The sequence below is a fragment of the Chanodichthys erythropterus genome, chromosome 4 (assembly GCF_024489055.1).
Source record: "Chanodichthys erythropterus isolate Z2021 chromosome 4, ASM2448905v1, whole genome shotgun sequence".
Lineage (NCBI taxonomy): Eukaryota > Metazoa > Chordata > Actinopteri > Cypriniformes > Xenocyprididae > Chanodichthys > Chanodichthys erythropterus.
Window position 1 is genome coordinate 8,338,746 of NC_090224.1, and position 14,190 is coordinate 8,352,935.

Below are 14,190 nucleotides of genomic sequence, written 5' to 3' on the forward strand. Positions count from 1 at the left end.
TTTAGGCAAATATATATATATATATATATATATATATATACACTAATCATTCTAATTTGGTGCTAAAGAAATATTTTTTATTATCAGTGTTGAAAACAGGCTGCTTAATAATTTTGTGGAAACCGTGTTAAGGTTTCTTTTTCTGGATTCTTTGGTGAACTTTTGTAACATTATAAATGTCTTTATTGTCACTTTTGATCAATTTAATGTGTCCTTGATGAGTAAAAGTATTAATTTCTTTAAAAAAGAAAATCTTACAGGCTGCAAACTTTTAAGTGGTAGAGTACAACAATTAAATAAGTAAAAAAAAAAAAGTAAAAATGTAAAAACCAAGCTTTAAATGCACTTTCAGTAATATTTCCTTTTTAAAAATAGATTTTTCCCCCATTTTTTAAAAATATTTAATAGTAGGGAGCCTCCAAAGGGACATAGTAATGGGGAAAAATATATGAAATGGAAGGAAAAACTATATGAAATGCTTTTACGTTCTCTCACAAATGTTTTGTGTTCTCCCAAGAAATGTTATGTTCGCTCGAAAAATGCAGCTTTTTCAAAACTTTTGAGTTCTTTATAAGCAAAGCAAAGTTTCTTGGGGGAACACAAAAGTTTTGAAATATACTTTTTCCTCCAAATTTTTTTTCCCATCACCATGTCCTAGATTGGGTAAACCCAGCCTGATCTGCCGGCGATTTGATTTCGCCCGGCAACTCGGTCTGGAAACCCGTACATTCATTTCTACTGCTTCTGTTACACTTTTGCGGGAACCAATCACAGACTGGCTTTATCCACCTTGCTCGCTATTGGCGGGTAGGCCTATAACACGATGACGATAGAGAAGCGACGGCAAGCACGACCGTCAATCCAATTCCTTTTAACCTCTCAACGATGCTGAATGATTTCTTTAGTTTAGCAAACAAATCGCTCGAGTGGGTGTAAATACCACTCACTTTCATGTTTTTTTTGCACAACCTGCAAAACCCGCCATTGCTGCTTCTGCAAACCGCTGATCAATGCTACAAACCAATACAAACTAAACCTGTCTGGAGTTTTCGCGTCGCTCTGCAAAGTACGTCACCCGGATCGTTGATCTGATTGGTTGAAGGACTATCCAATTGCGTGAGTAATGCTCGTTGATCACGCCTCTTGTGCAGTAGAAAATACATACAGACTCCCCAGACCAATGTTCAATTTTAAATTGAGCTTGGTCTGGTGATAGCCAGACAACTTTTAAAGGCTCTGTGGAATAGTACTTTTGAAAAAAAAAATTATATATATATATATATATATATATATATATATATATATATATATATATATATATATATATATATATATATATATAAATGAATAATTCCTGACTGTAGATTAATGCATTTCTGACACATTTTGTGTTTGTGCAATAACGCACCCACACTAATATTTAGTATAAGTCCAAGATGACTTCCAGATCATATAGAGTATTAAAAACATACTACAGTAAATCTATATTCAAGCCCAGGGATCCTTTCCTTCCTTTCAAAACTCACAGTCATCATATCATCACACTTCATGTCAGGAGCATCCTCATCCTCGCTCTTGTTGTAGAACTTGCGGAAGAAGTTAAAAGCCACTACAGTGTATAGGTAGACCACAACAGCCAGCAGGCCCACGGTCAGCACCAGCTGTTCAAATCAAGAAGGTATTTTCATCAGATATGAGGTATTTTGGTGGTAAAGCTGTACTGCAGTCACCCCCTGCTGGATGACACTTGCCTGTTTGCCATTGTGAGTCACAGAAGAGAGGATGGTCCTCAAGGTCTTGAAGCCCATGGCAATATCAAGCAAATGAGCAGCAAAGAAGAAGTTATTGTAATGTCCCAGGATCGACATGGTGGTGTACCAGATCAGGTAGAGGAAAGACTAGAGATGAAAGGCAAAATGTTATTGTCCTGGAATAATCTTCCTAACGTTGGCAAATTTTAACCATACTCACGTTGTCGGTCATCACAACCCCCATTTTCCAGATGTGGTACTTGGTATCAATTGAACTCAACCTGTAATTGAAACCAAAACATGAATGAATAATTTAATGCCCCTAAAAGTCATATGTTTTTGGGTCCTGTCAGCTCACCAGGACAGCAAGGAGGCTTCCTTCACCACGGCCTCTTCAGTGGGATCAAAGTCCAGAGCACTCTTATCCAGACCCAGGAGTTCAGCTATGCGCTCTGCCCCGTACAAGTCACCATATTTATTGATGACCTAAAGAAGACAATGAAAATTGGATATGAAAATAGTCTACTGAATACAAGCACCATAAATGAGTAACATGACAAGTTTATTGTGATTCTGCTTACCTTCCTCTTAACAAATTTGTCCCAGTAATTGTTAGGGAAGGACCTGAAAGACAGGTAAGTTAGTTTCTAAGTACTTAAATTCAGTGATAATGGTATGACAATAAATAATGGATGCTCTGAACGATTGATGGATTGTCTTATACTAATGAACAGGATGTGGGTAAATGGTTCTATAGTGTGACAAATATATTTAAGTTACAAATATTCCTTGTAGACTCTCAATAAATATTAAATCATAAAAGTACCATAAGTAAAAATATTTAAAATATATTTTAAAATGCTGTTTAAAATAGTTTTTCATTGTACTTTTGATTGAAAATTAAAATGACTGACAATTTTTTTTATTTGTGAAAATGTTTTGATATGCATATTTATTGTAAATTCTAGCACAGACTATCAACTTTCTAAAGTACTCCATGCCATTGTACATACGCTACCATTCAAAAGTTTAGGGTCAGTAAGATTTTTAATTTTAAAAGAAATTAATACTATTTTTAGTTGTTCTAAATTGATCAAAAATTAGAGTAAATTTATGTAACAAAAGATGTGGTGGATGTGTGTATGTATGTGGTGCTAATGCACACTGTTAACAGTAATGACAACTGCTATGGAAAAAAAAATAAAAAATTTTTGAAACTATATTTTTGAATGCGTTTTGGTCGATCAGATCAGAAGTGGACGACACCAAATACAGGTGTAAACGCGGTCTAAAATGTTTTAAGCTTTCAACCACTTCCAGAGGTAACTGAAAACACAATCGACCGGATTGCTTTCGAAGTGTAGACAGCCACAAAAGACCGCCTATTCTTCACCTACTGACCTAATGCATAAACATTATGGGAAGCACGCTAGCCAGACGGGATTTAAACTTTGTCGGCCCAAGTTTGGTTTGGAGCCAAAAAACGTACCAAGCACAATGTTCTCTCACCATTCTAGATTTTTAACACGCACTCACAGCGTTTGACACGGTCTTGCGGCTGTCAGAACAGAAATAAAGGCTGTTGCTCTCCGTATGTTTTTCCGTCATCTCCAGACACGTTTATATGTAAATTGAATGAACTTACTTCATCCAGTAGATCGCAAGATCTGAAAAAATCCATACATTTACCCACCCATAGATCCTCCCCTCAAAGAAATCAGGACAGAAGTGGTTAAAAGTGGACAAAAGAGACGAATTAAAACACCAGGTGTAAACGGGAATGTGTCACCCTTTTCTATCAGATTTTCCAAAACGCATTTTAATACCAGGTGTAAAAAGGGCCCCAAGAGGATGTCCAGAAATGTTTCTTACGGAGTTGCAATGACCAAACGATCCCACTGTCCTTTGATGTCATCATCAGACGGCTGCTCGGTAATATACAAACCATCAAACTCAAGCTTCCTAGCGACTTCCTTCTCCCGCTTGAACACGACTAAAGGAACCTACAGTGATGAGAAAACAAGGTTACATGGACACTGCTGTGCAGCATCTGGCTTCAATGTACTCTTAATCCTGATAAATAGAATCAAAACTAGAGAAATAGGGATAAACCTTAAGGCAGTAATATCCAAAAACACAGAGCAAGGAGATGACTGTGTGTAGTATAGCCAAGAAAGTCAACGTGGGAGCCATGTAGCCAGTGTTCTCCTGAAGAATGAAGTATTCATATCCTTCATCATCTTCATCACCCTCCTCCTCTTCTCCACCCCAGGATCCCTCCTCCTCTTCCTCATCATCGAAATCTCCAGTCACCTTTAGAGAGTGACAATATTCAAATGCAACTATAAAATGACCAAATGTTTTTTGTACTACAAATGTCTACTTCATATTTATAAGCACAATTAAAGTTAATAGTTAATATTTGCAAGGCACCTTGTAGAAGAGCAGGATGAAGTTGATGGCGAAGGCCACAAACAGAGCCAAAAAACGAAGGTTGTAGAAATTACGTGCCAGGTAGTTCTACAGAGAAGTAGTAAACTTTAATTTTTCATGTTTGCCACTTAAACAACATTTCCTACAGGACAAAGAAGTTAAACTAAAAATGTGAATGAAGCTTTTTCTTACCAGGAATTTGGTTTTGTAGATTTCAAGCCCTGCAAAGAAACTGGCCATGAATACTGGAGCTGCTTCTTTTGATGAGCCATGTTTGGCTTTTGGAGCTGGTTTTGCTGCTGCTGGTTCCTCAGGCGTTTCCTCTTTAGCCTTGTCTTCTTTCTCCTGATTCTCAGTGCTAAAAAACACTGCCGTGTCAGAACATTTTGATAAAGAAATAATAAGAACTTATTACAATAGTCAACTTACTCAGCTTTCTCTGGCTCAGATTCTGGCTTCTCTGCTGCTACTTTCTGTGTAAGAAAAAACAAAATACTTTGGCTAATCTACAAATTGTACACAGTGCATCACATTTGATTGAAATATTAAAATAATAGAGGAGAAGCAGCATATTTATGTTTTAACAGGAATGAAATTGAGGCTGTGAGGGATAGAAGTACAGTGGGATTGTGCTGTTGTTTAAAACAATCCAACTGTTCAGCTGACAAAACTTCTTTCCAAACACCATTCACTAGACAAAAACTCTGTGAAACAGTTGTGAAAATTACATGTGATCTAGAAACTTAAACGTTATTGTAAAGACTGCAAGTCTATCCCAGACAGCAACATAATGTCAACTCAGATCCGGCAGATCCACTGGATGTGGGCCGGATCTGGGCCAACACCATGTTTCTGTGTGGATATCCCTCAGTCTCATTTTCATTCACGTAAAATTCAATTTGGTGTCTACAATGACTACGGTCTAAACATAGATACACACCTGGCTTTTCTTCTTCTCGGCAGGAGCACTAGTCTCAGTCAAGACTTCACAGACATCGCCCAGACCAGGTTCTGCTCCATGCTTGCCTTCTTTCTTTACAGCAGGGTTAAGTAGATCCATGATCATGTCCGCCTCCAGCTTCTCAGCACCAGCACCAGTCATCTGCACCATATCTGCCGACACCACCATCTCACTGCTCTCAGTTTTTTCTGCTTCCAGTACATCGCCATGGATACCAAACTGTGTTGGATCAGGCATATTACCCAAAATATCTGTCACTTTCATGTTTTTAGCTCCCTCTACAAGACCCCCTCCAAACATGGAGGACCAAATAATATGAAAGAACCCGAAGATGATGCCGAAAATGCCTTTGAAAAACCCGGTGAAGAGCATCCAGAAGAAAGAGAAGAACCCTGTGATCATTTCTCTGATGGTCAGCTTTTTGAATTTCTTAAACTGCTTCTTCATACTCTTAAACGTCAGCATTTGACGGAAATTAGTCATGCTCTTCTTCACGGAGACACAAGCTGCCGTGAAGGCCGAGGCGGATTCGAGAGTTGCCTCTTCCTCCTCAGACAAGCCTTCAAGCAGACTGTGCAACTCTTCATCTTCATCCTCCTCAGGTCGTTCTGCGGCATCTGGCTCGGAGATTTGAGAGGCCAACTGCATCTCAAAGATGGTGTCCTCACAGAAGTTTACAAATAACTCCATCTTCTCACTCTCACCGCCTTCGTTTACCACATCGAAGATGAACTGCCGTTTGGACTCTTTGACTTGAGGCTTCTCCCACTGGGTTCTGCTAGACTCGCTGATCTCAAAGTAAACTCTTTCAATCCTTTTGGCACCTCCCATGATCTCAATACGGCCCAGGTATGGCTCAAAGTAATTGAGCACGCTTTCGGCCAGGTCTAAGAAGGTGGACAGGCGCGAGTCGTGAGGCATATGTTCTGATAGGTTAGTGAGAAGCACGGCCACGTTGAAGCCGATGTCTTTGGCTGGTTCATGAAAGCGTTCCACAAACTCCTCATAGTTGAAAATGTCATTTTCATCTGCCTCGACACAGGAGAGAAGATACTCGATCTCAGACTGTGTGTATTGCTTCTGGCTCTCCATAGACTTATAGAATTCCTTCTTGGATATAACGCCTTTGCAATCGGGGTCATACTCCCTGAAGTTATCAGATGTAGTGAGGTCCTTTAGTTTAAGGAACATGTCAAAGAACTTGAGGATCATTTCCACATTGCTGGAGGACTCCACTAAAGTGTCGACCATCTGCTTCCCGATAGTTCCATTCACCACATTACCTGTAACATGCAGTTGATGCATTAACCATTACTAGTCTCTCACTAGCTCCATTGTGATGTTTGAAAGGCCAATACACTCTCACCCTCTAGAAGAGATAACATCATGACCACCATATCCTTCTGCAAATCCATCAGTTCCTTCAATAACTCGATTTGACTAGAATCCTGAAACAAATAGACAATATTCAGTTTTGAGAGGCATCATTTTTGGTAAGAGCTAGACATTAGCGGTGCCCTGACGGGTTACCTGTGACAGTTTCATTTGCATGTTGGCGAAAACATGCAGAAATCCGACCACTGCATCCCACAACCTACTGTGTGCCAAACTCTGCTGATTCCCGATACAAGGGCCCTAAAAAGTGGAAATACAGTATTATGTAATGCAGACATCCACTGAAATCTAACATGTGCTGGTATAGAATATAAATTAAATACCTGAATGTACTCAGTGAGTGAGTTAAAGATTTGTTTGGCTACTGCCAAAGCTTTCGAGAAGTTAAGTTGCCCAGCCTCATCCATGACATCTTTCCCAGAGTAATACCAGTAGAAATCACTTATGGATTCCTGGTGGTGAAAACAAGCACAACCAATACCAGAGACTGAAGTTGAGTAGATTAATGAGGATTCAGAGCTGTTCATGCTGTTCTGATATATAAGTTAAAGGTGCTAAAGAGGATCTTTTCGTCGACTGAGAAACCAAAGACTGTTACTGAGTTTTTGAAATGAGCGCATGCGTAAGAACAACCCCCCCTGCTTTCATGGGAACGCCTCCCAAAACTCGAGTATTGGAACACGAGTGTTTACCACCGGCATTCGCTGTATCGTGTAAGTGGATTCAGTTGTTACTCCTGTCTCCGGACAAAAACATCGCATGCAGCGCCTGTGGAGTGTGGAAAGTTACTGGAGCGCGCAAGTAATATTGCAAAAATGTATAAAACAAAAGATCCTCTTTAGCACCTTTAACACATCTACATATGTATTTAGTTTTTTTGTTTTACTTGTAGACGTAATAGGTAGTCCACAGTGCTAATGATGATGTTGACTGTAGTAGTGTTTCCAGTCTGTGTCCGCAAGAAGTTTTGGAAATCTGTTGAGGGAATTTAAAATGGAAAAAAGAAAACAGTAAAGAATAAGATCTGTGTAGTTTTGCATCCATTCCTTTTTAGTTTTTTAACCACGTCGAGAAAAAAGGTTGTTGCATTTTTAAATGCTATGTTGAATAGCAAAATTTAAATTAAAACCGAATACACACATTTCATGCGCAGAAAATAAATATCGACTTCTTTTCAGATTTTTGTTTATGACTTTTTGCATCTTTATAAACAAAAATGGACAGACTAAAGTTAATTTCTTGTGTAAAATTATTGTTTCTTCCACACTTTCGAGAGCAATGTCTCTGAAACATGACAATACTTGATTTTTAACCCATTCTCACTCACGAGGGGTCCATTGTCCAAGAGAATGCTATAGCATCCTGGCGGCAAACGCGCCAAGTGAAGCGAGACATTCTAAGAAGTGCTTAATGTGAAAAATGTTTAATGTGGCTTAATGTAACTACTACTAAGACAGTACACACCTTATAAATAAAGCATAGGCTATGTACAGAAAAGCAGATGAAACCACACATATGAACGCAATTAATTACGTTAAGCATTTTCCTATAAAATAAAACAGCCTACCATTATAACGCTTAATGCATTAAGACACTGATATTAAACTACCAATAAAGCTTTAGACAAGCAGGTCAGGCATGAAGGTAACTCGCTTCCATGTTCAGCGTTTTCCACTTATAGAAAACTGTTAGAAACGCTTAACAGCTGTATATCATTTATATTACTTTTAATAAATAACAATCTTGCAGAAGGAAAATTAGCTTGTATCTGCTAATTCTATTCATCTGTGTTAAAATAAAAAAGGAAGAAACCACATTTACCATATTTCATTTCTGGTTTGAAAAAAGAAAAAGGAATGGATGCAAAAGTACACGGACCGTATTCTTGATATATATGTAATGAAACCATTGCTTTTCTGTAACATTGTGTTTATTTAAAATGAAATACAGTAACGCTATCTAGTTGGCTAACATAGGTTTTTTGGATCATGGAGATTTTTTTTTTAATTGCTGCAAATTAAAACTAATACTATTATTATTAAAAATTAATAGAAATTACAAGTCTTACCATTATTGTGGCCCTCGCACAGAAGTTGCAAAAACCTGAATAGATCCTTTGTAAACTCATCATTTTGAAGTACTTTGGAACCTTAAAAAATGACAGAGAAATGTAATTATTTCTGGGCCATATGGTTGAAGCAAAAGTAAATAACAAATTTACATCAGTCTCAAGCAAGCAGATGACTAGCACATATTTTGGGAGCTTGCTTCACTTAGGATGAGGAGCTTTAGATTGCAGGCTCGCAACTGCATCCCAAGAACTGACTGGAAAAAGAAAAGCTTGTCGATTAATACATAGAAATGGCAGAAATTTCAAGAAGCTGGGTTAGCGAGGTAACTTTCACAAGGATGGTGTACAGTATATGCTGGAGATACAAACAGATTATACTGCAACTTGACAATAATAATGCCATATTTAGATTTTAATTTTTAATTATTATATACTGCACACATACAGAGGAGAACCTATTGTATTTATTATGTTCTACACAATGTCATACTTGTGAAAGTTAGTCATGTGAAGAACCAGCTTTGTGAAATAGCCCGATTCACAGCGTGGCGAAGCTCTTTGCTCATTTTGTAGATGTGGTCTAATCTTTAGCTGAGAGTACACCTTTTTTAACAGGTATTAATCTTTTTCAACAAAGTATGAGTACAGAAGTTTCATAATGTTCACATGGAAGATAAAATGTTCTCATTAGTTTAGTAAAGGGGTTAGGTTAATGAGCCTGGCTTTAGTCTTAGATCTATCTTAATTCTGTGACAGCATGCATTAGTGTCTACAAGCCAGCACCGAAGAGTAGTGCATTCATATCATAGTAGCAGGGGAGGAGAAAAGTTTCAAGAAATGGTGACATGCCAGAGAACAGCATTAAGAAATGAGTAGCTAAACTTTATTTACCCCGCTCTCTCATGTTGACTGCAATCCAGTACAAAATGATGGAAAACAAACAAAGAGAGCAGACATAAGCAAATGGAGAGAGACTGAATTTCAGAAAGAAAAAAGAAGAGTCATTGAACTTTTAGTGTGAGGATGGACATGCAGTTACAGATGTAGACAGAGAAAGACTTTAGACGTGTTTCATGGAATTTAAGACCACTGGTTTTTAATTAGATGCAAACTAAATTTGGACCACATAGTGTGTAACACATACAGCAAACTATTCACTAGGATTGGACAAGGCTTTATTTGTTTAGTTGTGAGTATAGAGACATCCTGCAAAATCAGTAGTTAAAGAAGGTGTTAGTATTATTTGCAGTGCAGTAGTTTCGATCATGTTCTGTATCATACTTGATATCTGACGCCTTTCATATAATATCCGATGTAATATGTAATATGGCTCATAAAATAAAGCTATAAGGTTAAACTCATCAAGCCTTTCAAGAATATGTCTAGATTAAATTTCACCACAAGGGTTAAGGTTATAAAATATTTTGTATGAAAAAACTGCTAGTTGTATAAAATACTTTTTCATTACAGTTTAAATTAAATAAATAAATAATATAAATAAATATAAATACAATAAATTAAAATATATAATATAAATAAATAAAATTAAATATTAAATAATGGAATTTTTTGTTCCACTGTTTAATATTATTTTTTAAATAATAATTGTTTTTATTAATAATAATTATTATTATTTTTATTTATTTTTTTATTTTTTAAATCTGGACGAGATGATTCTCATTATTCACAGTAATTATAATCTAATGAGAAAAATTGTTGGAAATAATAAAAAATTGCAAACATCTAGACGGATTACAGCATGGGGGATACTTGTCAAGAAAATAATGTCCACAATGCAATATATATATATATATATATATATAATAAAAAAAAAAAAAAAAAATAGATAAAATGTTTCATTTAACCAGTGTTCGCATTTCTTTATTTTTGTGCACAGCAACATCACACCACTGTGGTCCTTCATTTCACCTTTGAAGATGAAGCCCTTTAATTACTGCATAATAAAACATTTAATGTTAATGGCATCCCATAGACATTTGACATTGCATGAGAAGAATACTGCAACTTCCACTGTTGCAGTGAATCCTTGTACACACATTAACAGTGCACTTCACAAAGTTATCAGGGTGTAGCATTTGCCAGCTAGCCAAACAAAGGACCAGAACTGGTACCACTTTCAATCCTGTACAGTACTCTACATATACATAAACACAAAACTTATGTCTGTTTTGTAGTATAATGGCAGTAAATATATTATGCAGATGTTGTTATCAAATACATTAACTAATTACTCATGGTATTCATTAAAAATTGCAAATAGAGAAGAATAAAGCTTATTGGCTTACTTGACCCCTCTTCAGTCACCATTCCAAGACTCTCTGCCTTATTTTGCCTTTCAAATGCATTCAAATCCAGCACACTGCCAGAGGTATAGAGAAACAGTCAAAATTAAAAATCACAGTAGGGAAAAATGGATAATAAATGCAGGTCTGTGTTAACACCCACCTGCAAGACATCATTAATCCAGATAAACTTTTAAAGAAGCCGGCATCTCGCTTCTCCTTCAAATAATCCAGCATTTTCTAAAGAATTATAAATTAAAAGTATTTACTGAGCTCAGTATCCTCTGTGGGACAAAACTAACATGATCTGCCCGGTCAAGCTCTTTACCTGCTGGACAAGAACATTGCCTCCATTTAGGATAGAAATACCCAGTTTTAGGGTGTAAGTCACCATAGGACCAAGTCGGCCTGCAATCAAACAAATGCTGCTAGAGAAAATCAAATGGATTAACACGTTTGAGACAGCAAAAGCAGGTCAGAAATAGAGAAGTGTGTACCTTTACTGGCACTGATCATCTGTAGCACCATTTCAGCAGCCCCACGGGCATGAAGTCTGGCTTGCTGGTACAGAATCTTCTGCTTCTCCATTTCTTTTTCCTGTGAGAAATTACAAGTTTACCACATTATTGCTTACAGTTCATGAAACATCATATGCATTATTTTTTACTCCAAATCTTTTTATTGATGTTTTGTGTGACAATAAGTTAAACAGTAAGACATTGTCCATTATTAATCCCTTCCATGATTTCCCCATTCCGATTAACTCAAGAAGCAAGCAAAGAAAGAGAAGAGATATTATTAAAAATAAGTTCCTTCTAATAGCTGACAAATACTATTCGTTGTCAGTTAACAGTGAGCAAGGTAGGCCTTTAATGTAGTTCAAAAAGGGATCCCAAGTCTTATAAAAGGATTTAAATGCACCAGAGAGTGAGCATCTTTACTTTTCAAGTCTAAAATAGTAAAAAATGTCCTGTATCCACCTGTCATGTGTCATGCTTCCACTTAAGAAGGATAGCCCATCTGGCCAGGATTGTAATAAAAGTAACAACCTTGCGATCTTGAGCTGTTAAAGCAGGTCTTGAGGAAACCCCAAAGAGGGCTAGTAAGGGATCAAGGTCTATATTAGTGTTGAGAGATTTTTTAAGTGTGTCAAATACACTGAGCCAAAAAGTTTCCAACTGCGGACATGTCCAAAACATATGCAGGTGGTTGGCAGGTGAAAGTTTGCAACGGTTGCAAAAATTTGGCCAATTGGGCATTGGTTAAGTGTGCTCTGAATAATATTTAACACTGTAGTAAACCATGCTTGGTCAAATTGAAGAGGACTTATTTTTAATTCAGGTATTGAATACCTCAAAAGTTTTTTCTTTTCCCTCCTCTTCCTCTTCTTCTTCATTCTCGGCACAGCTCTGTAAAATAAAATATTGACTGATTGAATATTGACTCTTTAAAACAATTACAATATAATTTAGAAGGATTAATTAGATTAAATACAACACTGACTTTTGCCATCATGTCAGCATATGCAATATAGAGAGGATCCTCTTCTAGGAAACTACAAAAACACAAACACAGGTAGACAATCAGTTGTTTATCCAGTATTGAATGAATACATATTTACTTCTAAATACTTTACAGCAAATATATGAAAACATCACCTTCTCTCAGTCAGAGCATTGTGACTGAAGTGGAGGATGAGCTGATGAAGAGGGTCTGGCTGAACTTCAGCTTGCTCTTCCTCTTCTTCCTCTACCACAGTCATATGACTTTTCTGCAGGAAGAGCCACTGAAGTTATAAACACTGCACTTCCCACAATCTGTTGATCACCAGTTTTCTCTCTAACTGTGTATGACCCCAGACAAGCAAATGTGTACATTTTTTTTACTATAATCAGAGGTCTAATTTTATAAAACTAGGTTTATTTGACACCTGCCATTTATATTTTTATAAGCACACACACTAGTCAAAATCTAAATAAACCAAATGACAATGCACTAACACACTCTGACACTTCAATCACCCTCTCACTCAAGCCATGCTCATCTGTTTTATTACCAGTGTTTTGCTAAATTCAGAATTTAAGAATTAGCTCCCTTTTAATTAATGAGTGTGAATTAAGCATTCCAACCATCCAACCATCTCCATTGACTTTGTATAGCGTGAGGCTGCCTTCTTGTCATTTCTGGCTTATAACAAAAACAAGAACAATGTCTAAAAGCTGCTATGGTGTACAGCAAACAAGCTAAAAAACCCAGAACTAAGTTTTTTATAAGCTGTCGACCCCAAAAAACGAATGTTTAAGGACTAATGTGGTAACAGGCAATGAGACAGAGCACAACGTATTACTATAAGAAATACATTGGAGGGGAACTTAATCGGCGACAGGTTATGCTAAACACACAAAAAAAAAACGTTCATTATTTTTAACCATGTCAAAGATTTATTCATATATAGTAATGTGACCCATTGTGCTCTGTCTCACTGCCTGTATCCACTTTTGTGTCCTTAAAAAATGTTTTTTTGGTGTTGACAGCTTATAAAAACTTAGTTCTGGGTTTTTTAGCTTATTTGCTTTACACCATGTCACATAGCAGCTTTTAGACATTGTTCTGGTTTTTGTTATAAGCCAGAAATGACAAGAGGCAGCCTCGCGCTACATAAAGTCAATGGGGACTGTTGGGTTGTTTTCCCCCCGGTGGGCATGGTTTTCAGATTATGACGCGTTTCGCTCTGTCTCTATAGTCACACAGCATAGGTATTTCATGTGTCCAACACGACAAAAAAAATGTTCAAGAGCAGATCACTTCATGGTGTCTGACATTTTGAACAGGTCTGGCAAATAAAGTATACATTATTTATTATCTAATGTTTCTGGAAATATCTCATGTTGCATGTGTGATAACGTTTATGGATAATGAAATGTATAAAAATTCTATGAATTTCTATAAATTCTACTTCCTTACAATCAAATTCTAATTACTTTCTGCATTTTGCTTAACTTTTTCAATTTAGGAGCTAAATTCTCAATTCTAAATGATGCACAACCCTGAACAAATAACTTCTACATATTACAAATCAAACCATTACATCACATACATAAAAACAACTCTGTAAAAATACTACATAAAATCTAGTCTCCTCACTATGAGAATAAACATCAAATAAACACGTGGCACTCTATGCAAATTAGTTTCATTCCAGTCATTTTCAGCATTACGACTCCAATACTTTGCTTCCTGATCTTGTGACAAGGAGCTCTGGATTTCAATTAGACA

At 36.7% G+C, this 14,190-nt stretch overlaps 1 protein-coding gene across 5 annotated transcripts in view; it reads right to left on the reverse strand.

Moving 5' to 3' along the window:
* Positions 1–14,190, reverse strand: part of ryr3 (ryanodine receptor 3) — a 99,536-nt gene that overhangs the window by 3,146 nt on the left and 82,200 nt on the right. For 4 of the 5 annotated variants that reach the window (XM_067383945.1, XM_067383944.1, XM_067383943.1 and 1 more), the window contains 24 exons: positions 12,573–12,685; positions 12,418–12,469; positions 12,267–12,323; positions 11,412–11,511; positions 11,243–11,322; positions 11,078–11,154; positions 10,918–10,991; positions 9,503–9,520; positions 8,609–8,689; positions 7,427–7,515; positions 6,864–6,992; positions 6,676–6,780; positions 6,512–6,593; positions 5,125–6,428; positions 4,614–4,657; positions 4,377–4,542; positions 4,185–4,271; positions 3,864–4,064; positions 3,624–3,754; positions 2,333–2,375; positions 2,110–2,237; positions 1,972–2,032; positions 1,752–1,898; positions 1,527–1,661 (listed from right to left, as the gene is read on the reverse strand). In XM_067383945.1, coding sequence (XP_067240046.1) covers positions 1,527–1,661; positions 1,752–1,898; positions 1,972–2,032; positions 2,110–2,237; positions 2,333–2,375; positions 3,624–3,754; positions 3,864–4,064; positions 4,185–4,271; positions 4,377–4,542; positions 4,614–4,657; positions 5,125–6,428; positions 6,512–6,593; positions 6,676–6,780; positions 6,864–6,992; positions 7,427–7,515; positions 8,609–8,689; positions 9,503–9,520; positions 10,918–10,991; positions 11,078–11,154; positions 11,243–11,322; positions 11,412–11,511; positions 12,267–12,323; positions 12,418–12,469; positions 12,573–12,685 — 3,504 coding nt within the window. The remainder of the gene's footprint in view (positions 1–1,526; positions 1,662–1,751; positions 1,899–1,971; positions 2,033–2,109; positions 2,238–2,332; positions 2,376–3,623; positions 3,755–3,863; positions 4,065–4,184; positions 4,272–4,376; positions 4,543–4,613; positions 4,658–5,124; positions 6,429–6,511; positions 6,594–6,675; positions 6,781–6,863; positions 6,993–7,426; positions 7,516–8,608; positions 8,690–9,502; positions 9,521–10,917; positions 10,992–11,077; positions 11,155–11,242; positions 11,323–11,411; positions 11,512–12,266; positions 12,324–12,417; positions 12,470–12,572; positions 12,686–14,190) is intronic. The other variant, XM_067383946.1, reaches the window with a different exon arrangement.